This window comes from Barbus barbus (genome assembly GCF_936440315.1).
Source record: "Barbus barbus genome assembly, chromosome: 47".
NCBI classification, from domain to species: domain Eukaryota; kingdom Metazoa; phylum Chordata; class Actinopteri; order Cypriniformes; family Cyprinidae; genus Barbus; species Barbus barbus.
The window spans coordinates 3,371,465-3,397,709 of NC_136725.1; the positions used below are offsets into that span (position 1 = coordinate 3,371,465).

Genomic DNA, 26,245 nt, shown 5'->3' on the forward strand with positions numbered 1-26,245 from the left:
AATAACTTGAGTGAGTTTCATTTTTTTAAAGTAAAAGTAAAGTCGTGACGTATTGTCAAGTATGGTGACCCATACTCGAAATTGGTGCTCTGCGTTTAACCCATCCAAGTGCACACACACAGCAGTGAGTAGTGAACAAATGCACACACACACACACCGTGAACACACACCCGGAGCAGTGGGCAGCCATGCTGCGGCGCCCGGGGAGCAATTGGGGGTTCGGTGCCTTGCTCAAGGGCACCTCAGTCGTGGTATTGAGGGTGGAGAGAGCGCTGTACACTCACTCCCCCCACCTACAATCCCTGCCGGCCGGGGACTCGAACCCGCAACCTTTCGATTACGAGTCCGACTCTCTAACCATTAGGCCACGACTTCCCCCAAATTAAAGAATGGTAATGTATTTGATTGCAGTTTGTGCCATAATCTCATGACAAGAATGTATTTGCAGTACTTTTATTAGTACCACTTTGGTTAAAAACATGCATTTGCAGCCAGGTGGTGTTTGACATCTACCAGCAGGAGCTAACCAGACAATCCTTCATGCTTTTGAATGGATGAGTGTAGATCCAGATGCAAATTTTGCAAAGGGAACAGATTTGATGAACTCAAAAAAGTTCAGAGCTACAGTCACTTAAGAGTCAAAAAAGTGCAAACAAGTAGCGCAAAATCACTACCAGTGGCTCCTGACGATATACTTAGGTCTTATGAAGTGAAACAATCTGTCATTGCAAGAAAATGAGCATTATTTACAACGTTATTACCTGTAATCCAGAGCCTCAGGCAAGCAGTCCGGAGTGAAATCCGGTTAACAAATAAATCATTCTTCTGAACCAGTTTACCAAATTGGACTGAAGCGTCTGAAACAGTTCAAGGCTCAAACAGCACAGATCTACAAGTTTTTCAATCAAAACTTGTTTTCAGACATGCCTGACAGTCACTCTGACTTGAAATTAGTCAAAATACGGCACATGATCCCATGATGCTGGTTTTTGCTCATTCAATGCTCCAGTTCCTCCAACAGTCTCTGAACAAAGACAAATGAGCCGCTGATATGTTTATGTAAAAGTTGAGCTGATGAAGGCTAGTTTATTCTCTTTATATGCTTTAGACATGTAAAACAGCCAAGTTTCACATCATTATTGGATGCTTTAATAATATAATTGTGTACATGTTACATCATTGCATGATTACATAAACAAACTAGTGAACTGAACCAGTTCATTGAAATGAACTTGGGAAAAAAATTGGTTTGCTTGAGGTTTGTTTGCTTGAGGCTCGGTTTACAGGTAGTAATAATGTTGTAATTAATGTTCAGTTTCTACACACACCAATCGTTTTGCTTCATAAAATCTTAATATATTGTCAGGAGCCACGGGTATTCATTTTGTGTATTCCTTGATATGCTCTTTTTTTTTCTCTCACAGGCTGGCAGCTGCTCACTTGCTTTTTATGAATCACCAAGAACCACAGTTTCAGTTAAAAATCTTCTTTACCGTTCTACTCAAAGTCAACTACATCTTCGATGGCCTGAGGGTGAGAAAAATAACAGCATAATTAAAATGTTTGGTGAACTGTTGCTCAAATGTCCTTCCCTTCATCAGATGGCTCAAAAGCACACTTTATATCAGCTGGGCAAGGCACGAGCAGCTCAACAAGAATAAGAGAAACACACTGCTCAAGATAGGAAATTGCAGGCTGATCTGGATTGGGAAATTTGTTTTCCCACATTCAGTTATTTCCACCAAGCTCAGAACAGATTTTATACTGCAGTTCAACTCGCATCGACTGTTATATATCGTAGAGTTAACGGTGCCTTAGGAAGATGCAGCTGAGGAAGCAAACAAATGCAAGAAGTTGGATATTGCAGAGCAGGCAAGACAATAGGGATAGGAAACACATTTTCCCAGTCAAAATAGTTTACAGAGGGTTTGAATATGTGTCCACCAGTAGGCTACTTAAACAGATGGTATTCCGAGGAAATAATCTACGGCAGGCTATCAGATGCCTGTCTCAAACTGTAGAGAGAAGTTGCAACTGGCTATGGTTGAAAATAATGGACTATACTTAGGCCTCAAATGAGAAGAAAAAAAAAATATATATATGAACAGAAAAAAGGTTATAAACAGAGGGGGGTGTCCTGCAAGGTTCGCTGTTGAGCCCTCTGGAGATGTTGTGGGTTTATCAACAAAACATCAAGGAAAATGGGTGCCCATCTGATGACTTCAATCATATTGGTAGCCTCTAATATCCTCCCTTATTACCCCTCCACCCAGTCTACATCTCATCAAAGCTGATTAATTAGGGATTGTAAAAGATTATACCTATTCATATTCGCTTAAATGGGATGATACTCTTACTCTGTTTGGAGTGAAATATTAATTTCACGCTTTACTACTGCACCGTATCAGTTTTATTCTACCTATTTGTTTTTTAGAAATAGCATGTGAAACTGTACACTGAAAAAAAATGGTGTAGGATTCACTTGGAAACACTCAATAATTATTAGTACATTTCACAAATAATTACAAAGAAACGGCAAGAAACACATTTAATTAAACATGAGATGTTGAAGTAGAAGACCAAAATAGTGTTTTCTTGTCAAATCAAGTCATCTTTATTTATATAGCGCTTTTAACAATACAGATTGTGTCAAAGCACTTAACAGTATCAAATTGGAGGATAGAGGGTCAGTAATGTATAATGATAAGATTAAACACTCAATTTTCAGTTAAAGGCATTTAATTATTGAATTCAGAGATGTCATTGTCTAGCTTAGTTTAGTTTAAATAGCATCTGTGAAATCAAATTGACGATAACCGCTAGAAATGAAGTGTCCCCAACTGAGCAAGCCAGAGGCGACAGCGGCAAGGAACCAAAACTCCCTCTGTGACAGAATGGAGAAATCCTTGGGAGAAACCAGGCTCAGTCGGGGGGCCAGTTCTCCTGTGGCCAAACTTTCTTGTAAAACTTTACTCCAGTAATCATTGTTTTATATACAACTTTGAAAAATTATTTTTATATAGTCTATCCATTATCAGTGCTAATCTCACTAACAACGCCAAGACCCACCTCCATAATAAATTGATAAATAAAGAAAGACAGATGTCTGAAAAATATATATCTTATAAGCGGGTGAATATTGCTTTATATGCTGCTGTTGTTTTGACTTGTTGAAAACAATAGTTTTAAAATGACGTTACAAAAGTTTGGCTGAATCTCTCTAAGAGAACAGGTGCGACCGGTCAACTATCAATGGTATCACTCAAAGAATAACTCAAAATAGTAATATGAAACAAAATTACATATTCTTCTTCAGTTTTACAAAATAAACAAATAAAGATGATTCACTGAAAATGAGTATAAACCATTACTTGTTTAACACAAAACTTTCCATCATAAACACAAAGAAAAGTTTGCAATATAACTTTTATTGCAATCAATTTATCTGTTCAATACTTTAAGAAGCTTCATAGCACCTCAATAAAAATTGGTTTTGTATTGTGTGGTTCTCTGGGCAAGACCTTTGTGCTTAAAATAAACGAGTAAGCTGGAAAAATCCATACAATACTACACTACAATCCACTCATGAGATACAAAGTTTTCAAAAAGTTTCTTAGAAAACTATGAAACCTAGTAACTAGAATCTGCCTAGTCTACCTGCTACCATGTTATCTAAAAGAAAGAAAGAAAAAAGGATGAAATATTATTCACAGTAGTTATTACAGATGAAACAGAAGTTTTAGGAGATTTAGACATGCATGGCTAAACTTTCTGCATTGCAGTCTTATTTCTAGCAACTACTGATTTCACGTCTAACACCACTCTGTCATTTTGCTTCAAGCAATAATAGGATTATTATAAAAATGTTCCAGAATTATAGATGGTATTAAGCATTTGCTTAAATAACTCTTGAGTTTTTAACATTCAAGAGTACATTTAACTTTAACTTTTAAGAGTACATTTAAAGGTGGGTTCTTTAAGTCGTACTTAAGCACATTTCTAATGACAAAAATTTACTTTTAATTTGTTACACTAAAACTTTAGTTTAATGCAGTAAATGCTATGAAATCCATAATGTATTCCAAGGGTGCTATCTTGTTTTACTGGAGCATGAGCAATGCTTCTTTTGTAGATTAATCTCTCTTTGAATTCAGTTATATAATATGTTATTTGGAAGGTATATTCCAGTGGACACTGAGATAATGCACATATTTATTAATACAAATTATCAAACATATTAAGTAAAATTCATAAATTCACCAATTTTCAAAACAGCTGATATGCGTTGTGCTGACCTTAAGTTTGACAAGGAACATTTAAAATGTGATTTTGTGAAACTTTTTTTTTCTGTCACTTAATTATGGCCATATTTTAAACCTTAAACTGCATCTACATCTTTCAACTCATCCTTTTTTTTTTTTTTACATTCCAGATTCACCTTTGTGCCTTGCCTTCCATTCTGCTCTATCTTTCCCTTCTTCCATATCTGACTTGAATGTCCTGACTGCAGACTCTTTTTTTTTTTTTTTTCTAAAAGTAACATTTTATATATATCTGAATCTGAATGTCAACAGACTTTGGGTAGAGTGGGGGAAAACGCCCCCTTGGGCCATGAAAATGATGGCTGTTCTACTGCCTCTAGTGTTCATTTCTGTTGGAAACTGTAGCGATATATACTTATTGGTACGTATTTCGCATCTTGCAAAACAGTTCCTAGAGGTACCTTTTGGTCAGGTGTCATCAGAATAGCAAGGCCTGTACATAGGGAGTACATGTAATTTAAGATTTTTTTTTTTTTACATAGCTAAATTGAATTTTTATATTTTTATATTATTCTATATTACATTATTCTGAATTATATTTTCAGAATTACATCATTTGTATTTTTTCAAACCTAGTCTGTGGGGAAAAACACCCCCAGGAGGCACGGCTTAATTACTGTCAATTAAAACCAAATCCTTTGTTTTTCCATCAAATGTATTCTAACTTACGGTGGCTGAGAAAGCTCAATGTGCTGCAACTTAAGAAAATAGAAACGCACCAGCTAATTAAGAAAACAATCCTTATTATTTAAAAAAAAATTTTTTTGGTGTATTGATTGCCTTTTATAACCATAGTTATACAATACCATGGTTAAACTATGGTTAGTGTGGTTAATTTACCATGGTTTAACTGTAGTAGTCATTTTTTATTTGTATGTATTTTTATATAATTATAAAATTATATATCTATATTATCTATTTATTTTAATAAAACCATAGTTCATTTTTGTAAGGGTAATTTGTAAAAGTCATCTTACATAAGGTTTCACAATTACAGTAATTGTGTATTTTGTCAGTTTATTTAGGCTAGTAATATCCAAAAAAAAAGCTAAGGAATCATATGATCAGGATGTTCAAATAAACAAAAATCTCACCGTTCACAGAAGACATAACATATCCCAGCTAGGTTCACTTGTTGCGGTTCCCTTAAACATTTCTGATGTGCTCTGTGAGGATGCTTGAGCTGTATTTGCAGCACTGTGCTGTCAGACAGATGATGGTTTCTTATGTCACAGATCGACCAGGCTCTCAGTCCACCCAATCACAGCGAGCACCCTCACCAGAGTACTAATGAGCACACCTGCACTGAATCATCACCTCATCATAAAACCACACACCTCACAACCATCAGATGTCCAATCTCGTTCCAACGAAGTGGACTCACATATGCTATCTCAGCTATTGATCTGTTACCTACCCAAGTGTGTACTTACCTCTTGTATTCCTTCCAAGTGTTGTCGTCATCCTTGTCCAGGATCCAGATCCTTCCTCCGAGTCTCCGTCCTCCCTCATACTTGGTTTATAATTTGCAATGTCATTGTCACTAAAACTATGAGAACTATTCTGGACACATGTAACTTTTGTTTAATTAAAAAAAACAAAAAAAACACAGTCCTTAAGCGGGGGTTGGGGGTTCCCCACTCTACCCTTCTACCTTTCATGATGAGGGAGTCCTCCTTTGAGATGAAGCTAAAATCATCAGGGTCATATATATTGCAAAAAAAACAAAACTATTTTATAATTTTTTTATCCATTTAATTAAAGACCATTGTTATCCTTTGACAGTGTAAACTCATTCATGGAATCCAGAATCTTCAAAAGAAAATTTCCCATCCAATGCAGCTTTGAGCTGGCTAAAACACACTTCTCTTCACAGAGATACTCAATGCATGTGAGATACGGCCAAAGCACCAAATCCTCATGCCAGCTGTGCAGTGGGTTCGAGAGTCAGTGTTGGGATGTTTGCTGCTTCAGGGTTTGAATGACTTGCAGCCAATGATTCAGAGTGTCTGCTACTTATAGCATGATTTCAGCCTCTCAAGTCATAGCCATTCAAGTCATTATTATACAAAGAGAATGAAAAGTTGACATAAATCTGTAATAAACATCCCGAGGGCTTCAGATGCAGATAGTTCATGTAGCAGGGCACTGAAGGAGCAGTGAGCTGATGGGTTAGAATGGTTTAACTATGCCACAGAGGAGCCAACTTTGCCTATAGAGGATTCCCATTCAGTTTCTGCGATAATTAACATCTGCTGAAAATCATATCTTGCCTTCTTGTGTTCTTATGTTTGTTCTTTGTAGCACCCTAACATTTTACTGAACGAGATCTGTGTGAATGATCAGACAGTGACATGAAAAGTTTTTGATATTTGATATTCTCTTTTGACTTATTGCCTATTTGGAGAAAAAAAAGGTTGTACATTTTCAAACGGAATGTAATATTGCACAAATGGAAACATTTTTGGTCAAAAAAAAAAAACTGAACATAGACTCCCTTTTATTAACCCTGTGAAAATGTAAATGAACTGTTTGGACAACACATCCCCACAGACATCCTCACACTGAAAAAATGCTGTTTTTTTCTGTATTACATCATTTTTTTTTTGCACACTCCTTATTTGTTGCATGTTTCCTGCTTGCTTGCTCTCTTTTGTTTGCTTTGTTAAACACCCTGCTCACAGATCCACGTCCTTGCCTGCTTGCTTAATGTTCTGCAGGTTACATTATTATTGAATAATTCATAATAAAATTAGTCTTTTCCGTGTAGAAAAGGTTTGCATTCTAAGAAGCTTAGAAATGGCTTTGTAACCCTTTCCAAACAAGTATATCTTTCAGTTCCTCTCTCTCTTTTGGTGTTTACCTGCATAGGTTTTGTGGCTGCACATGCAAATTCAACAGGACTCCTCCAAAAACTCTGCATAGCATTCCTAAAGATCTGAGCATCATGGATTCATGGCCGGTGTTTACTTTTAATAATGTGCCTGAGCAACCGATATAATAGATAAAGTTTTAGTTTGTTCTTCACATTTCATAATGCACTGTATATAAAAAAAGTTGAGCCAACTTAAAATTTTAAGGCAACCAGCTTCAGATGATTTTTGAGTTTTCCCAACTTGTTGTTTTAAGTTTATACAACAAAAAGTTGAGAATCTCCTACAAAAATAAGTTGAAAGAACTCAAAACTCTGCTGAAACTGGTTGCCTTAAAAATTTAAGTTGGCTCAAATTATTATTATTTTTTTTTTTTTACAGCGTGGACTGATTTGTGAATTATTCTAAACATGCTTAGAACATTTATTTTTAATCTTACATTGTGTTTTAATAAGTGTCAAACCAGTGGTTAATGCTGTTAAGACATCATTCTTTGAGTGATGCTAATAAAATCAGTATACCAGAGTAAAAAAAAAAAAGAAAAAAAAAAACTTTGCAAATTTTAGGAACTAACCCTGGGAAACAATATATAAACATCTAAAACTGCAATTCATGACTCCTTTAAAATTAAGATATTCAACACAGATTGTTGTTTGCTTATAAATATTACTTAAAAATGAGGAACTGTAAATGTTATTTGAAGTCAGAACTGTAAACCAGAGCCATTTGTTTCATCATTTCACCAGATCTCATCTTTTAGTCAAAACTCTTACAGTTTATTATATTGCAAATGGACACTTGAAACTAATAGAAAGATTTGAAAGAACTTAATCTCACAGAAATATATCTCAAAGGCATTTTAATTCATAGAAACATAATTCAAGGTTAACACTTTCTCGTTACAACTCCAAAGACGACGGCACGGCTTTCTTCTTAAAAAATGTTGTCAGCTCTGCGTATCAATATGCAGGAGGCGCTATCATACATCACAGTTTGACACCTTAAATGTCATTTTGACACATAAATGTCTTCCCTTTAGGCAGGTTTTTTTCAACGTTGCCACATAAAAACAAGGTATCCTCAGAATTTAACTTCTGGGGATACAGAAATACACAGTTTATATCCAATTTTTATATCAGACTTCATTTTTTCTCTTCTGTCCTTTTTTTCAAGTTCAGTTCAATGGGAAATCAAACCAAAAAAAAAAAGTCTAAAAAAAGGACTGCGGAGAAAGTCTTGCTTCCCTTAGGAGCCGCAATTGAAATAATCAACCGGTAGGTCCAAGCCTTTGAACAATGTAACCCATAAAACTCCAGCCAAATCTCCCACGAGTCTAAGACTCAGTTGAAGTCTTTGTCTTCTGATACTGTTCCAGCTCTTTTTTCTTCTTCATGGCAAGCTGTAGTTGCTTTTTGATAAGCTGGATTTGTGTTTCCAGGTCTGTCAGTTCCTGTACTATGGGGTTCTGGGAAAGGCCCAGCAAGTCGGTTCTTCCATTGGATGTGGCCTGTAAGGGAAGCTGACTCTTGTCCTGTGGGGACAGCAGCTCTTTACAGTGACAACATTCCAGGTCATTTTGTTGTCCCTCTTGATTGGACAATTTCCGTCTGTTGCAGCTAGAGGTTCCCAAAGAGTTCCACGGCATTTGTTGGTTGTTTCCAACATTGCAACTAAATCGGGACAAGAACGATACCACATTATCAGTATACAAACAGAATTTTAGGAAGCATGCCATGGAAAGTTATAGTTGTTCCAGTAATGACAAGCATTGTTTATAAAGACTTTCTTCTGTTCGATACAAAAAGAGAAATTTTGACTGGTCTTTTCCATGCATATGCAACAAAACTGTTCTGTTTTTATTTATGTGTTTATACCAAGTGTTCTGAAGCCTTATAATAGCTTAAAATGTTCACATCTAACCTAAGTTAATCTAAGTTATATCACTTTTGAAGCTTGAAAGTTCTTGATCATTATAACTGCATGAAAAATAGCAGCAAGTACATTTTTAAATTAAAATAAAGCTGAAATAAACTATCAATATAAATATTAGATTAAATACTTGAACTTTAAGAAATATACATATATTTTTTAGAAATGTTGCCTAAGTTGAAGTTCTTAAATTATTGAAACCAAAACTAAAATAAAAATAAAGCTAAATAGAAATGAAAATGAAAACTAAATCTAAGGGGGGAAAAAAAGCTAAAAGCACATAACTTATAGCAAGAATTACTAAAGCTACAATTAAATTGAAAACTGAAAACATAAAAATAAAAAAAACATTCAAAATATTACAAAATTCTGCAATAGTATATGAATAATACTGAAATAACACTGATCGTTGAAAGTGGCATGAGGGTAAGTATAGGAAATTATTACAGAATTCTCATTTTTAGTCAAATATTGCTTTAAAGATGTCTTTAATCACTAATAATCTATCTGAAAGGAGCATATTAGCATATTAAAGGACTACTGGTAAAGCGTTTAAAAAGAAACTTTATTTTGTTTAATTCATATGATGTCAGAAAGATCAATCCATTTAGATTTCATTTATATAATGCTTTGAAATAGCAAAGTTTCCTGAGAATGACACTACTTTAGCACTTCAATTCAGTGTTGCTTGAATCAGAGATGTTCACAAGTCTTTAACTTGGAGTCAGACTCAAGTCTGAAGTCTTTGGTCACGAGTCCGAGTCATTTAATGGCTCGCTAAAAAAATCCCATTCAGAATCCTCATGTATTGAAATCTTCATATTTACCAAGCTGTTTTATAGGCTATAGACTAAATGCTCTATGATCTGCTTTGTAAAATAAAAAAGAGGTGTTAAGATGTAAGGTTAATGTACATCCAGCCTGTTACTTATGTTTTAATCCATTACCATGTTCAAAACAGCTTTTCTTTGATCAAATTCTATAATAAGAGTCCGATCTACCATGACACAAGGAAATATTTGACACAGATATTACAAAACTATACAAATAAATTATTTCTTTGTGATATAAGTCAGGGGTATTCTTCCAAGCAAATGTCTGGACAAAATAAATAAATAAATAAATACCTTTTTACATGTATTGTATTTTTACATTTAGATACATGCGAGGCCATGTGACAAAAAACACTGTTTCTGTTCAGGGTTTTCCTCCTGAAATCTATAATATTTGACTTAAAAGCAGTATCTAGCCTACTAAAAACAGTGTAGCTATAATCAAAACTTTCTCATCTCGAGCAGAAAGATAACTAACGGTTTCAAAGTTTAAGTTCTATCCTAGCCATCGAACAAGAATTTCCCCAATTATAATTAGGCTATGTTCTTCAGAATATTTAAAATATCAGAAACGTCTTGTCACATCTGGTTTGAACAGTCAGAGTCATAGGTTATAGATAGATAAATTGTAAATTTTATAATAGATACATTTTTTTCTGCTGTGGTTTAGTGAAAGTAATCTATAATTTTGCTGCTCACCGTGTTTTTGTTGTTAAAATAACCGCATCATCGCAGCTGTAAACTTGGCACCAGCGCGCTTCCGGAGAAAGAGAGAGAAAGCGCATGGAGCTAAAAGGGCTTGTACAAAGCGTGTTTGGCTTTAGATAAAAAAACTAGACGACATAGCACTGAAAGATATTTACCATAAACGACCCTGAGCACATGTTAAGTGATCCGCTCTGCTGTTTTGACTCGCTGTTCACTTAAAATGGTGCTGCTGTTACGGCTCGATGGATGCCGGGGTGCGGATGTGGTCCGCCGTTTGAATATCAGTTAGCCTATATAAGTATTTAAGGATAAAAGACTCCAGTTGCTTTTAAAGTATTCACAAGTCCTTTTCCTTGAGTCAAGTCTGGAGTCATTTCAGGTCGAGTCTGAAGTCTATAAAAATGCGACTCGACTCCGAGTCACTAACTCGAGTGCCCATCTCTGGCTTGAATTCTAGACATTATTTAAAAGCTCATTTGTTATGAAAGCAGTTTACCTTTTCTCCGGTTTTGCAACCGTCTGTAATTTGTCGTCTTTGAAAGTCGGGTTAAGTGCTCGATGCAATCTCTGAAAAAAAACAAAACAATTAAATTGTGTTATTAAAGAAAAGTGGTACTGAGAATTACAAAGTGAGTAATGAGCAAAGCTTTCCTTTTATGCTACAACGTGTCAAGATGACACGCAATTATGTGTCATAAAACCAGCATGGAATTGTGCAAATTAACTTACTTGACTGGTGTGGAGCCAGTACTTATGCTGTGACGACTGCTGCATTCTGGGTATCAGCCAGCGATGGACGATGTGTTCACCCAGTGTGGTGAGCAGAGACAGGGCCACTCCAACGCACAGCATGACAAATAACCCTGAGAAGTGCTTTATCCCCATCTGTAACGTCTGAGGATGACAACAGAAAGTCACGGTTAGAAAAAAGGAATAGTTCAGCCATGAATTAAATTTTGTCAGTATTTACAGTGGGGGAAAAAAAAATAATATTTGATCCCCTGCTGATTTTGTACATTTCCCCACTGACAAAAAAATGATCAGTCTATAATTTTAATGGTTTATTTTAACAGAATAACAATAAAAAAATCCAGAAAAACGCATTTCAAAAAAAGTTATAAATTGATTTGCATTTTAATGAGTGAAATAAGTATTTGACCCCTTCGCAAAACATGACTTAGTACTTGGTGGCTAATCCCTTGTTGGCAATCACAGAGGTCAGACGTTTCTTGTAGTTGGCCACCAGGTTTGCACACATCTCAGGAGGGATTTTGTCCCACTCCTCTTTGCAGATCCTCTCCAAGTCATTAAGGTTTCGAAGCTGACATTTGGCAACTCAAACCTTCAGCTCCCTCCACAGATTTTCTATGGGATTAAGGTCTGGAACCTGGCTAGGACCTTTTGGCACTTTTCCACTACATGGTACGACACGATACGGTTTGGTATGGTTCACTTTTGTGGGGTTTTCCATGGGGTACAGTACCTTTTTTCAGTACCACCTCGGCCGAGATTTCAAGCGAACCGCACCATTACCAAAACGTGATGTGCAAACTCTGCTGATCACTGATTGGCCGGAGAGAATCGTCACTGCTGTGTCATTGAACTTGCGACACGAGACACGACAGACCTGCTAGATTTAAATCAGCACAGCCGGCAAAGGATTGAACGCAACGGTTTTGAATGAGTGCACCTTTTTTAACAACCAATGGCTGTTTCGTGGTCTGTTGAGGAAGAACAAATATTTCTCTCGTTGATAGCCGAGGAGCGGATCCAGCAAGAGCTTGATGGAGCGATGCGGAATGAAAAAGTATGACTATGGTCCCAGCTGCCTTGAGATCATTGACAAGATCCTCCCGTGTAGTTCTGGGCTGATTCCTCACCGTTCTCATGATCACTGAAACTCCACGAGGTGAGATCTTGCATGGAGCCCCAGACCGAGGAAGACTAACAGTTATTTTGTGTTTCTTCTATTTGCGAATAATGGCACCAACTGTTGTCACCTTCTCACCAAGCTGCTTGGCGATGGTCTTGTAGGCCATTCCAGCCTTGAGTAGGTCTACAATCTTGTCCCAGACATCCTTGGACAGCTCTTTGGTCTTGGCCGTGGTGGAGAGTTTGGAATCTGACTGATTGATTGCTTCTGTGGACACGTGTCTTTTATACAGGTAACAAGCTGAGACTCCCTTTAAAAGAGTGCTCCTAATCTCAGCTCCTTACCTGTATAAAAGACACCTGGGAGCCAGAAATCTTGCTGATTTATAGGGGGTCAAATACTTTTATGTTTTATGTCTCTCACTGTTCAAATAAACCTACCATTAAAATTATAGACTGATCATTTCTTTGTCAGTGGGCAAGCATACAAAATCAGCAGGGGATCAAAAAAAAAAATTCCGCACTATAATTCCATAAAACTCCATATTGTTTAGCTTATTCTGTAAAACATAAAATGAGATGTCTATATAAGTAGACATTTTTAATAGAAAAGAAAGTTCAACACCATTAAACCATCACAGAAGTAGTTTGAATGACTTGTGCACTCTATTCCAAGTCTTCTATGAGGAACAAATCATAGTAATTATCCTCTGAAAACACTCCTCTTCACCAGAACTCTCAAATCCCTAACTCAATTGAACAAGCAAACAATACATTTGTGAATGAAGAAAGAAAATAGAATGATGACGTGAAACAAGTTATTCTCTGTGTGTGTATACAATATATAAAATATAATACTTTCTATACGTATAGTATAATACAGTTCAAAAGTTGGGTTTGTACACTTTTTCTTTTCTTAAAAAAGGACGCATTCAATTGACAAAAAAATGACAGTAAAGACATTTATATTAACAATAATAATAATAAAATAGATCTTTCATTTCACAAAAAAAAATAAAATAAATAAATAAATAAAATATATATATATATATATATATATATATATATATATATATATATATATATATATATATATATATATATATATATATATATAGATATTAAGGGGCTGTTCACACAGAACACATCTTTGCGTCTAAAATGCGAGACAAAGCGCTCAGGAATGGTTTTAAAAAAAGTGTAGCTTGTTACTGTAAACAATAGCTTCCAACGCCTGCCCCGCCTCCAGGGTCTTATGATTGGTCTGTGGTTCTGGAACTGACATTAATGAGCGGTGCTGCATGTAATATTGGAAATTCTTGACACGGCATCTTAAAAACATGGCACCCACGTGCGAGATGCTGCAAAAGATGTGAGTGCAACAGTCATACATGTCCGTGGAGCATGTTTACATATAAAAATAATGGAAAAGTAGTGCACTGGAATGAAAAAATGCGTTTCGTGTGAAAGGCCCCTTAACACCTTAATTTTAAAATGTTGTTAGCCCTCTATAAGTGCCACTCCTGATTCGAAAGGAAATGTGTAATCATACCATATAGATAGATCCATTTTCTTGAGTGAACATCATCAAAATGATAGCAGCTCTGATTTTTGAGTTTGTATCAGACTCACCTCTGTGACTGCGAAGCTTCTTTTACCACAGGGTACCACCTTATACCACTTATCATGCAGCATGTCCATAAATCCATCAGATTTGTACTGACTGACCAGCTCAGAGATATTTGAGGTCAGAGGAGAGTTCTGTTTGAGCCCAATGCCATAACCTGTGGATGGATGGGAAATATATATTTTTATCAGCATGTGTACAGTAGTTCATTCACTTCCAATAACAACTGAGAAGCATTTATTTACTGGCCTTCAATCGCAAAAGGCTTTCCCACTGTCAGCGTCTTGCAGTCTGCATCAATAGACACTTCATAGTCTAAAAGTGCTTTATCCATTATAAAAGCATCCAGCTTTTGGGGATCATCCCTGAAATGACATCAAACAGTTTGCTATTATATAATGACACATATATTTGCTGCATTCAGGCATTTTGTCTATGGAGATATAAAGTAGTCACAATATGAACTTTTAAAATTGGTTTTGATGTTTTGATACCTAGACACTTGCAGAAGGGAACACAGAAGGCCAATTTACTACTAGCAGTTACATTGTTGTTTATCCTATGCGATTCAAAAAGTATGTTATCTTGCAAAAAACACATGCTGGATTGATTTAAAAAGAGAGACCTGGCTAACCTTCTTAGGAAAATATTGCAAATTTCATCTACTTCTCCTGAAATCTATTCATTCTGCCCTGCTTGAAGGAATTCTACACTGTGGCAATATTTTGGAGTATGCGGTCTGATTTGAGGACTGCATCAAATCATATCCAGAAGGTTGTGGAAACTCAAAAGAGGAGTTTCAGACTTGCAACAGAGGATATGAAAGGAGGAAAACCTCTTCTAAATTTAGTTAAGTGTGGCCTGTCGAACACTCAAGTGACATCTGGAGACTATTGGCACTAGCTTATGTTCTTGGGTCACTTCTACAATTATTAAAAATAAGTATTAATAAGTATCCTAATTTTATTTTTATTTATCTTACCTTCTAAAAAAATATATATTTTATTATATTATATTATATTATATTATATTATATTATATTATATTATATAATTTATTTATTTGTTTATTTATTTATTTACTCATGATCAGGTTGTCTTTGTTTTCCATGTCCTATATTTTCCATTCTGTCCGTCCACCAATAAGCAACAGCAACAACTTTAGCTCACAAATCTTTTTGTTTAAGTGCCCTGCCCTTGTCAAAAAAAAATATTTCCCTACATTACAGCACAGGCCTACTTTTTTATTTTATTTTAAGGGTTCAAGAGGTACAGCACAACAGAAATGACCTGCTTGCCTCCCCAACATGGATTGTTGTTCTCCAGCACATCTCTGTTGTTTTGATTCCCATATGTCAATACATATAAACATTTGTAAACAGTACAACATAAATAATATTTTTCAAATAAATGCTAAATATATTTATATTAAATATATTTAAACATTTAAATATATTACAAAATATATAAAAAAAATGGGCAATAAAATTAATTGCATAAATGCAAAATATATATTTTTAAAAATATATTTTGGACAAATTTTAAATAATTGAAAATAAATTATTAAATATATTAATGAAAATATATTTAAACATCTGACATTTCGCATTTAAAAATACATATGATTTTTAACACATGTATTGCTTGATATTTAGCATGTATACTTCACGATGCATATATGTTTTCCGTGTATTATCAGACATTCCAGCAATGCAGTTAGTAATAAGGAATTTTTTTTGCATGTAAAATCTGTGCTTTGCAGCCACCCAGATCATTCAGTCAGTAGGAATGTGTGTTTTCGACACACTCTAAACATTTGTCAAACAAGTCCATTAATTCCAAGTCTTGTACAGTGAAACCACATGGATTTGCACGACACTGCAAGAAAGCCAAAGCAATCTAAGAAGGACATGGTAGAGGGCATCCAGTAAATTAGTGCAGCTTCAATGATCGATGCCACTTTGCAATAACGATTACGACTTACTTAAGATGATCTATCCCATCAGGGGTTGCAGGGACATTATAGCGCCTCATGTATTCATGCATCTCTGGGAAACTTTTTTTCACATAGTCCTCAGCGCTGCTCTCCCGAACGGTTCCGAAGCGGAAACCTTGTGATGGATGGTGGAGCTTGAAAAGCAAGAGGACCGCTTTCATCAACCAGGAAGTATATTTGTAACCTCTAAGCCTGCCAGTCATTTTAACATAATTTGAAAATAATAAACGCAAGTTGCTCTTACCTTGGGATCATGTATACCTGAGAGTTGTTCGTAGGTTTTCTCACCAACCATGACAGCGGCGAGATTAGCCGTGTATGTTGACAGACAGAACAAACAGAATATGGCCCAGAGGTTCATGAGGAATCTGCCGGTCCAACACTTTGGCGGCTTAATGGCAGCAGTCCTGCCAAATAAGATTGCGTAGCAAACGTTTAGCGCAGAGGAGAAAGAAAAGACACGGTCCCTGTTCCTTCCCCTTGGAGTCATGCCGAATGGGCTTTTCCACTCGTACAAGGTCAGGAACACGGCCGTCACGTGTAAAGATACAAATATTCCCAGCCACATACTCCAGTGCAGGGGCCACATGAAGGCACCGATGGGAGCGGCGGTATCCCTAGTCCTGACGAGGATTCCCAAACTGGTGGAAAAGAAGGGGCTGGTGAAGTCGATGACCTGACTGCGTGCCGAGTTGATGCTAAAGGAAGTGACAGCCAGATATGCCGCTCCACTCATGAGGTCCCCAACCAGCCCCGTCCAGCGACCGTTCTTGTAAGCTCCATATTTCCCATCTCCCACGATATAGAGGTCAAAGTCAAACCCCATGTCCTCTGCCAGCTTCTCCAACAGATCAATGCAATATCCATAACAACATTTTTTAAACTCCATGGGGATGCTGTCGTTGGCACTTTTCAAACCTTGAAAAAGGCTTTTCAATAAGGCTGTGTCGTTTGTTAGGGGGTCAAGGCACAGCTGGCCAGCCGGGCACAGGCCTTCTTCATCAACGTCTCGGGTGAAGACAAATGGATGTTCTACCAGAGTGACGACGCGCAAGTGTAGACGTGAGGAATGCCGCCAGTCCGCTCCTGGCTGAGACTGTCTCTTATTAGGCCAAACGGCGTAATCCATAACCACTTTGCCTTGCTTCCAGCTGCCGAGGCGCGTCCACATGGGCTTGCCTATTGGGTCGTGCTGGAGATTCCAGATGAAGTGATGTCTTTCAGAGATGATGGTCGATTCCTTTTGAACATTGACGTATCCGCTCAGGCCGTCGAAAGACATGCTAGCCATGTATCTAAGAATTAAGAGAAAATCATATATATCAATCCAACCCATAGACGTTCATCCAATCTAATTCTGACAAAAGCAAAATGAACCTAGCTAGGATGATAACTATATACACACCAAGGATAATAACTATAATTATAAAGTGTAAATAATTGTGCAAATTATTCAAGAATAGGGAATTCCTCACCTCAGCTTTAACGATAACAACACAGAGAAACAATATAATTCACTTTCAGAATGATTTTTTCCCCCAACCAATCAGAATCCACCTGACTTTAAAGAGCTCAAGCATTTAAAGCAGCAGACGGAAAAATTGCAATGAACTTTTAATAAACAGAATGTTATCGTGCATTGGTGTGAACACTAATAAAGTTATCATTATACAGTAGTTATTATTCTTGATGTGAATGAACCTTTACTTTGTGCTATCCATCAGTGCATATTACTCTAAAATAATACAAAACTGTATCTGTATCTACCACAGTTTAGTTTTTTAGTGTAAATAGCTAACTAAAAATAAAATGGTGCTAAACTCTCATAAAAAAAAAAAAGTACAAAATCTGTCACTGGGGTTGTACCCTTTTAAAAGGCACTAATATATACACTTTATGTACCCATTAGTTATTAATATATACCTTTCAGGATAAATAAGGCAGCTTTTGCACCTTTTTGTCTGAGAACTGGCTTTTCTATTAAAAGCAAACTTTTTGCAGTAAAATAGCTGTTTTTGACAGTTTTTTAAAGATCCTTATTGCTTTGTGCCATATAACCACTATTCTAATCACAAAAAGACAAACTAGGCTATATATTCTTGACTGACCTTTCAGTTTAGGGAATACACGGCTATTACTGTCTTGTATTTTTCTTTCTTCTATTTAGTTTTTTTTGTTTAGTTTATTTTCTGCAGTGGTGTAGCTAACAGTAAATGCCTTTCCACACTGAGCGTGATGCGAAAAAGCGGAATCGCCTGAAGTGAAAATGAAAATTCATCTGAAAATGGAGTACGTAGGAAATTTACAAAATATCTTCATGGAACATGATCTTTACTTAATATCCTAATGATTTATTTTTGGCTATTGCTATAAATATAGCCCAGCAACTTAAGACTGGTTTTGTGGTCCAGGGTCACAAATATTATGAAATATCAAGCAGTGCGTCAAATAAAATACCTGGAAAGAAAGATTCCTGATGTGAGATTTTTAGTCTCAAGTCTTGCAAGGCAGTTTGTGATGCCAGGAATCAACGCCAGTTCTGGAGACACAGTGGCAGCCGATCCCACTGCTCGTGCCACCAGCTCCAAAGCATCCTGGACATAATGATCCAGCGAGGGCTCACCCATGCCACCATGTGCAAGAAGACCCATGGGCAGCCCCTCTGTCCGTAATTCCTCCACATTCTGCGAGTCTCCTATAATCCAGTGGTAATCGGGAAGAATCAGGCCAAACTTTGTAATGGTAGTAAAGATTCTCCTTATATCCCTGATATCACATCCAAAGGTCACTATAGTAGATGATGAGTCCTTGATGGACTCCAGTTGAACTTGCAGGGACATTTGAAAGTCACTTTTGGAGCTGCCATTGGTGGATATCTTGAGAACTGTCCCCAGATTAAATTTGGAGTTGTTATGGAGCAAGAAAACAAAGTCTGAAATATTCATCTGTTGACACATCACCAGACTGACATCATACCAGTTATTCATGGACAGCAGGGAGAAGATGAGATCTGCTTGAGAGGATTGAGGGTTTTGCATGGCCATCTGGAAATGAAGTGAGTTCTGTTGGGAAGAAACAAATGAGGTTATCGTTACAAAGAGATGGATATACAGTTTGGATCTTGTTGGTCAAACATCCAGCTTGTCAACTGGTAATTTCAACTAGTTCATCAAGAACCAAATCATGATTCATGGCTGTATTAGAATACATAACTGGCATAAAATTTTAAATATCATTATAAAATAACTTGTAAAAAGTGTTTACATCCTCACAGAACTTGTAATTACAACTTGTAAACTACTGCCTAATGTCCTGCTAAATAAAAGTTTCTTAATAAGCCATTTACACAATGCCTATTACTTGTTTTTGTACCTTAAATAATACAGATTAATTTTGTCAGTAATAATTCTGAGTCCGAAGATATGAACTGCCCAGACTAAACCATTCAGGTTGTCATCTATAGTAATTACGGTAACTACGACACGCTGTGAATGGATCCTTTAATATATGCAGGTGGCATTTTTAAGACTGCATGCTAAGTTAAAACTAGTCCAACTTTTAAAAACACATCTTAAGAGCTCTGCATTCTAGTCTAAGACACGTCAGAAACATGACAGCTTGGGCTCAGGTGAATCTAAAGCCAGCCTAATTATACAGCACTTCCTTAAGACAGATTGGTCAACTACTCTTTCAGGCAATTCTCCATCTTGTTGATTTTACACATCTCTTCCTGTCTGCCAAACGGAGGGAAGGCGTGAGTTTTGATTTGATGTACAGTCTTCTTCTGTTTGCAGATTGAGTTTCTAAAGCAGATTCTCCTCTGAGGCAAACAAACATTAAGATTTCCAACATGATGTCCAAGTGTGCAATTCTTTGCTTTTGAAAACAATTACTTTAAGCGCTCTCTGGTTCCATTTATGATGCATGGAAGTAGAAATGTATCTATTTTAGAATCTCAAACTAGTTCAACACATTTGAAAGTTGACGATTCCTCTGAAAATAGTCAGTTTTTTGTTTATCTGTTCAATTAGCATCCTCAAACGCTTTGAACTAGCATTTATTAATTGCATTTGATTGCATTATGTTGCTCTGGACAAAGACAAAATTCATACAATTAACCACAATGATCTTATTTTTGAAATGTTAGGAAATATTGGTCAATGGACCAAAATATGCACCAAAATGTGCATTAACATGCAGGAGCAGTGTTGCCAAATCTGATTTTCCAGCAGAACTTTTGTTACCGTGGGTTGATATGGATTTAGACTGAGGTGGAACCCCTCAAAGCAGGAATGCAATTGGGCTAGTGGTTAGTAGTTTTGAGTATCAGTTGGGCTGGTTTTGTTACACCATCCCAAAATATGGATGTAGAGTATTTCAGATATGGAACGGACATCTAAAAGTTGCCCACTAAGGACATCCAGAAACATTAAATACGTGAGGTCGGGGATGATAATAATAGCTATTAATAACATGACATTGTCCTGCAAAGGAAATCAAGATCTTAACACACACTGCCAGATGAAATGTTTAGCCGAGCCATTTAATTTCCCCTGGGGCTACATTTATGTGATGGCAGAAAACAGGCTAACCAGAATTGATTAAGGAAAAGCTTTCCAGGGATTTATCTCAAGATGTCTAAACAAAGTTGGACTTATTTTCAGTAGGAGTTGTCATGAAATCTAATTGGCCTAACTGGTGGGAGAGTAATAAGTACCACTAACAAGTTAAGAAGAGACACTTAAGAGGTTTTGAGTGGCTACATCATCCCGAGAATGTTTTATCTTGAAGGAGCCCATGTCATTAGATGATTTGCAAGCTGGGATACAGCCAGATATTACTGCTGTGTCATAAAAAAAGCACTGGAGGATGATGCAGTTATGTGCGTTTCCAGCAGCTTTGAAGATGAATGGGTAAAGATGGGTGATTTGATACACCCCAGTTCTTCAAGGCCTATGGAGAGTGGCTTGACGGACTTTCGGTTTGTCTTCTCATAACCTTGAAACCTTCAAAATATCCCAGAAGGAATTGGGAATGATAAATGATGAAACCACCAGTGATGTGAAATAAAATAGTTGTTGTAATGGTCTTTAATAATATAGACATCTTATTGTCGCCTGTGTTACAGTGGGAATAATTACTGTTACCTTGGACAAAATAAGACCAAAATGTTCAGAACTTTGGACAAAATAAATAAATATTTATAATAATATTTAAATACTATTAATAAATTGTATTTATAATAATATTTAATGTTAATATTTAATGTTTATAATAGAATTTGTAATGTTTACTAAATTAACAATTCATACAATTCATTAAACCATTAAACACACAACTCCGAAATGAAAAGTTTCACTTCAACATACTATAAAATTGCATGAATACTAAAGATACTCATTAAAAATAAAATATAAATGACCAACAACAAACAAGCAAATAATACAATAAATAATAAAATAAAATAAAATAAAATAAATAAATAAATAAATAAATAAATAAATTTTAATAAATAAATAGGTTTTAATAAATAGGCACTAATCGTCATCAAACTGTAGACTTTTTTTCTTCACATTTTAAATTCTTAATCCATATTTAGTAACACATGGTAAATGCCTGCTGTTTAAGTGTTCAAAATATTTTATTCCTTCCTTTGTTCCTTCCTTCCTTCCATCCATCCATCCATCCATCCATCCATCCAGTATTTAATGATATGCAATCAAATAAATTGAAAGTGTTATATCATATTTCACCATACCACAAATTTCTGTTTATGTACATAATGTCTTACTTTTACTTAAGATTTCAGTATTGAGAAGAAGATCAAGGAATCTGTGATGGCAATGGTCCCAGAAACCTTTGTGTTGAAAACTATGAGTTTTGTATTTATCCACCATCTGTGAGCACAATTCCTGTTCTGACAGAAATCAGTAAGGCTCAGTAACGAGCACATTGAGAGACTAATTGCTATTTGGACAGATAAAAGACACCGATTCTGAGCTCATAGAGAAATCTGATAAATCGTACATGATTCATGTAAACAAAGACCTGACCAGAAGATGGTGCTAACTTCAAAAGATCAGATATCAAACAGCTCAGTCCTCAGGGTGCTCAACAAAATGCATTTTTAACAGACACTGTGTGTCACCATCTAAATAGCTGTTTTATTTGTGGTTTAGGCTGATCCATCAGGTGTCATGACAAACTGCTAATTCCGTTTCCAAAAAGCAATTCCACCCTAACTGACACCAGACACCTTCAGGACTAGTTAGATTTACATATAGGCAAATATATAGTGAACATTTGATTCCAGTCATTAAAACATCAGTTGTACTAATAAATACAACTGCAGTGATGCCATTAAAGAACCATTTTTCGGTTTCTCAAAGAACATCTTAAATTTTCTTTCTTTCTTTCCTTTAAAAAATAAAAATAAAAATCTCAAAAACCTCCTTCTTCCACTATATGCATATTAATGTTAACTGTTCTTCTTGGAAATTATACCAATAAATAACCTATATTTTTAAGAGCGTGTGATAAAACATGTTCAACAACAATACTGTCATTAATTTTGACAAATTTAATTTACTTACCGGTTTATAAAAATATAAATATAAAAAATATACACTATGACTCACATCCCCTAACACCATCAGACTGCAACTTAAAAATATAAGATTTTAATAACATTGGAATAACCAAGTCATAACATCACAGACTTTAAACTTAAGAAATGCTTGCAATATGAAATGTAATATGTATGTGTTTGTGTCTGTTAATTTAAAAAAAGAAAAACATTATTTTAGTTAAATTTAGTGTCTGATGAAAGTGACAATTCAATTGTGGATGTTTATATGCAGTTTAAAATCATTCTATATTCTCAGTTCATTCTTAATTTTAGATAGTGTTGACATTTGTAGTATATATTTGATAAACTACACATTATTTTTGTATCTGACATGCTGACACATAGGGCCTATCACAAAAGAAAATACACATTTTTTGAGAAGCAAGAGGTCGCACAGTGAGCCCCATCATAGAGTCTGTAGACTATTGTTTATAATCTAAAAACCTCAAATAATTACTAAAATAGTTGACAATTCATTCATGCTTCCAATCCAATTCCTCAGTTCCAAACATTTCAACATGTGTCCTCTAATTGTACGTGTATAGTGCAGTCCCTCAACATTGTCAGCTCCAGAAACTATATGCAGCTATATGCAGACCAATACTATGTATATAAACTAAAAATAAATAAATAAAAAATAAACACACCTGACTCTGGCGTTTGAATTCGCTCTGGACGACGCTGATGACTGGAATCTGTAGCGTCGTAGTGATAAATTCCAACTTCACCAGTTCATCCCTGTTTTGTGGGAACGCGATGATGGCAGAAACTCCTTGCACGATGACAGTGTGGCAAACACTTTGCAGGAACGATACGGGATCGGCGCAGGCAGGTGTAGATGATGAGGAGAAGGAGAAAGCAGGTAATTCTCCAAGTCCTGCTTCCACGGCCATGACTATCTCAAGGGTGAGGTTGTAGGGTAAAAGCCCCGCCACTCGATTGAGGCTCTCTGTAGCGAGTATAACAGAGTCTCGAGGTAGAAACACAGCGCCCGTACCCACTTGTTTGAGTGCGGTTTTACTTTTGGAGGCCTTGTGGGGGTTGTTCGCTGAGCTTTTAGTCCTGATAGCCCTCCAGCCTTGCCCGTGCCCACTTTGGGTGATCGTGTCCCACTCTTCCCACGTTTCTCTGTCTGCTTCCCAGTCCGGATCTCTCCCTCTGAAGGAATCCAGCCTGAACACTCGAGGCTGCAGGTGCAGAGCTCCGACTCTCACTGTGTGTCCGATCCTCTTCAGAATCTGACATGGCTGTGGATGCGCCAGAGATGCTGGGAGAACGAGGAGCATTATCAAAGCGCTTGGCGCAAGTAAGGAGAGCCACGCCAACCTGCCCAGGGCACCCCAGATCCAAGAGCCCGGCATTACTCCAAACAAGCCTCGGTTAAGCTCTGGAAAAACGACGGGATCCGCATCTACCTGCGCGCCCGGTGGTTCCTGCACAGCGCTGGGGAGATGATGAATCACCGGTGAATCTCCTAGACGCAGCAAAGTTGCGCTCCTCACCAACAGGCTTCTGAGGGATCGCCAGCAGTACACATGTCCAACGCGGCTCAAAACACTCGTTGCTCATCTCAAAAGCGTTTATGGACTAAATATTCCCGGTACGAAATAATCAAGAGGGTGTTGTTTTTACGCGCTCTCCAAACAGGTTAAAAGGCAGCTACTAAAATGCAAAGTGACTGTAAAAACCCTAAAGCGCGTATATTCTCCAGATCAACGCAAAAAAGTCCAAGGATATGAAACAAATGCTTAGATTTTCCATTTATTTTTGTTTTTGCATGCAAACCTTCATGAACAATCGTGACGGATCTCCAAAAATGTTGATAATTTATTCGCAAACTATGTTAGAACAGAATCGAGCGTTTAAATGGCTTAAATGCAGTTTAAACATGTTGCGCAGTAAAATTGTTCCGATAAATTCCCACAGTGGCACTGGAGTAGTGCAGATTTTTGCACTGGCTGTGCTGTGCGTTTAACCCCTTCACTGCTGCTCACACCTCTGCTATAAACAGACATTGATGGAATTAGAGACTACATTTTTACCTAAAATATGGGTTTGTTGTATTTATTTATTTTTATTTTCATATAATTTAAGTTATATAAAATATATGACTACTAACCCATACAATATATAGCTTTTTCTTAAAACAAAAAAAGTTAAACACATAACAAAATAACTCAGATTTAAGTTGAATATCGCACCAGTGAGCAAGCTAAAGGCAACAAATCTGGCAAGGAAAGCAGATGTTGTTTACGCTCATGCTGGCAAAATATGTAGTATCTCCAATTTGATAGCTTCACAACACTTTATCTGTAGAAGCAGCCAAAAGAAGTTAAACACCAATTTTGCTGAACGTAATTCTGATTGGTTAGAAATTCTAACCTCTGCCTCTCCCTTGAATCATCAGCAGTGCTGTCATTCTATCACTGACGCAATCCTGACTTACAGCAGGAGAGCTTGGATAAGAGGAGGGGTGTGACACCAGAACAGTGCTGTCGGTGAGTGATGAACAAGAAAAATCTGATGGCTGTTGTACCTCATCACCACTGCTGTAAATCTCACACACCATTCTTTTGCTGTGACTATGCAGCCAGAGCACCGGTTGTCCCCTGAGGTCCTGGTGGGTTATAGCTTACAGACAGGTTAAACAGATGACCTGAGGACTTGACCTTGATCTCATTAGAATCGACAGGTATTCATATGCAAATGGTTCTAGAACATAGTTTATAGTAAACATGTTTGTAAAACTGATGAGGAGGAGAAATTTGAATTTCCTGCTTTCTCCTTCTCCTCATCATCTACTGTAAAATTTGACGTTATTACAAAAGGCACTTTTTAAAAGTCTAGTTGAATTGACATGAAAGTTTATCTCGCAATGTACACTTAAGTGACCTTTTATTTCATATATATTACATTATCTGAAAGTCCAGTTTACTATAATATACTTTAAATATTTGAGGAACACTACAGGTGCACATTCAATAAAATTATCACATTTCTTTTTCACAAGGGCCCACAAAGTTTCTGGCTCCAGTTTCAGCAAGTGTTGGAAGAAAGGAAATAAACAGAGGATTCAAAAACACTGAGACATCTGTACATACAATTGTATATACACATTTTTATTATTATTTTTTTTTTTAAATGAAAAATAAACAGCTCTTCTGTTTTCCATGCACAAAAATGGTGGGTGATCAATGGAAGTAGAGTTTAGTTGCAATTTTACTTGCTTAATTATGACAATGCATTTTCATACAACTGGGTGCCTCCCAATGGTGCCCCCTCAAAAAAAAAGAAAAAGAAAAAAATTCCTAGGTGCATGATGACCCTGCAAACACTGTATATAAAAACTTGTAAGATCACACTGTGCGTCCAGATATACTGTCTTTCTTGCATGCAGGACTGGATCATGGCCCTTTGAGGGTCTTGGCCAAGTCTTTTAACCACTGCCGATTTCCCTT

The 26,245-nt window shown here is 36.5% G+C and overlaps 1 protein-coding gene across 1 annotated transcript; it reads right to left on the reverse strand.

Annotated features, from left to right (window-relative positions):
- Positions 1-8,528: 8,528 nt before the first annotated feature.
- Positions 8,529-24,356, reverse strand: LOC306865802 (glutamate receptor ionotropic, NMDA 3A-like; the record flags this gene model as incomplete). The annotated part of the gene is made up of 10 exons (XM_079410604.1): positions 8,529-8,865; positions 11,162-11,232; positions 11,395-11,559; positions 14,170-14,321; positions 14,414-14,529; positions 16,148-16,293; positions 16,404-17,454; positions 18,617-19,221; positions 23,435-24,054; positions 24,203-24,356. The coding sequence occupies 10 exons, from the start codon at positions 24,354-24,356 to the stop codon at positions 8,529-8,531; spliced, it is 3,417 nt and encodes a 1,138-aa protein (XP_079266730.1).
- Positions 24,357-26,245: the final 1,889 nt, after the last annotated feature.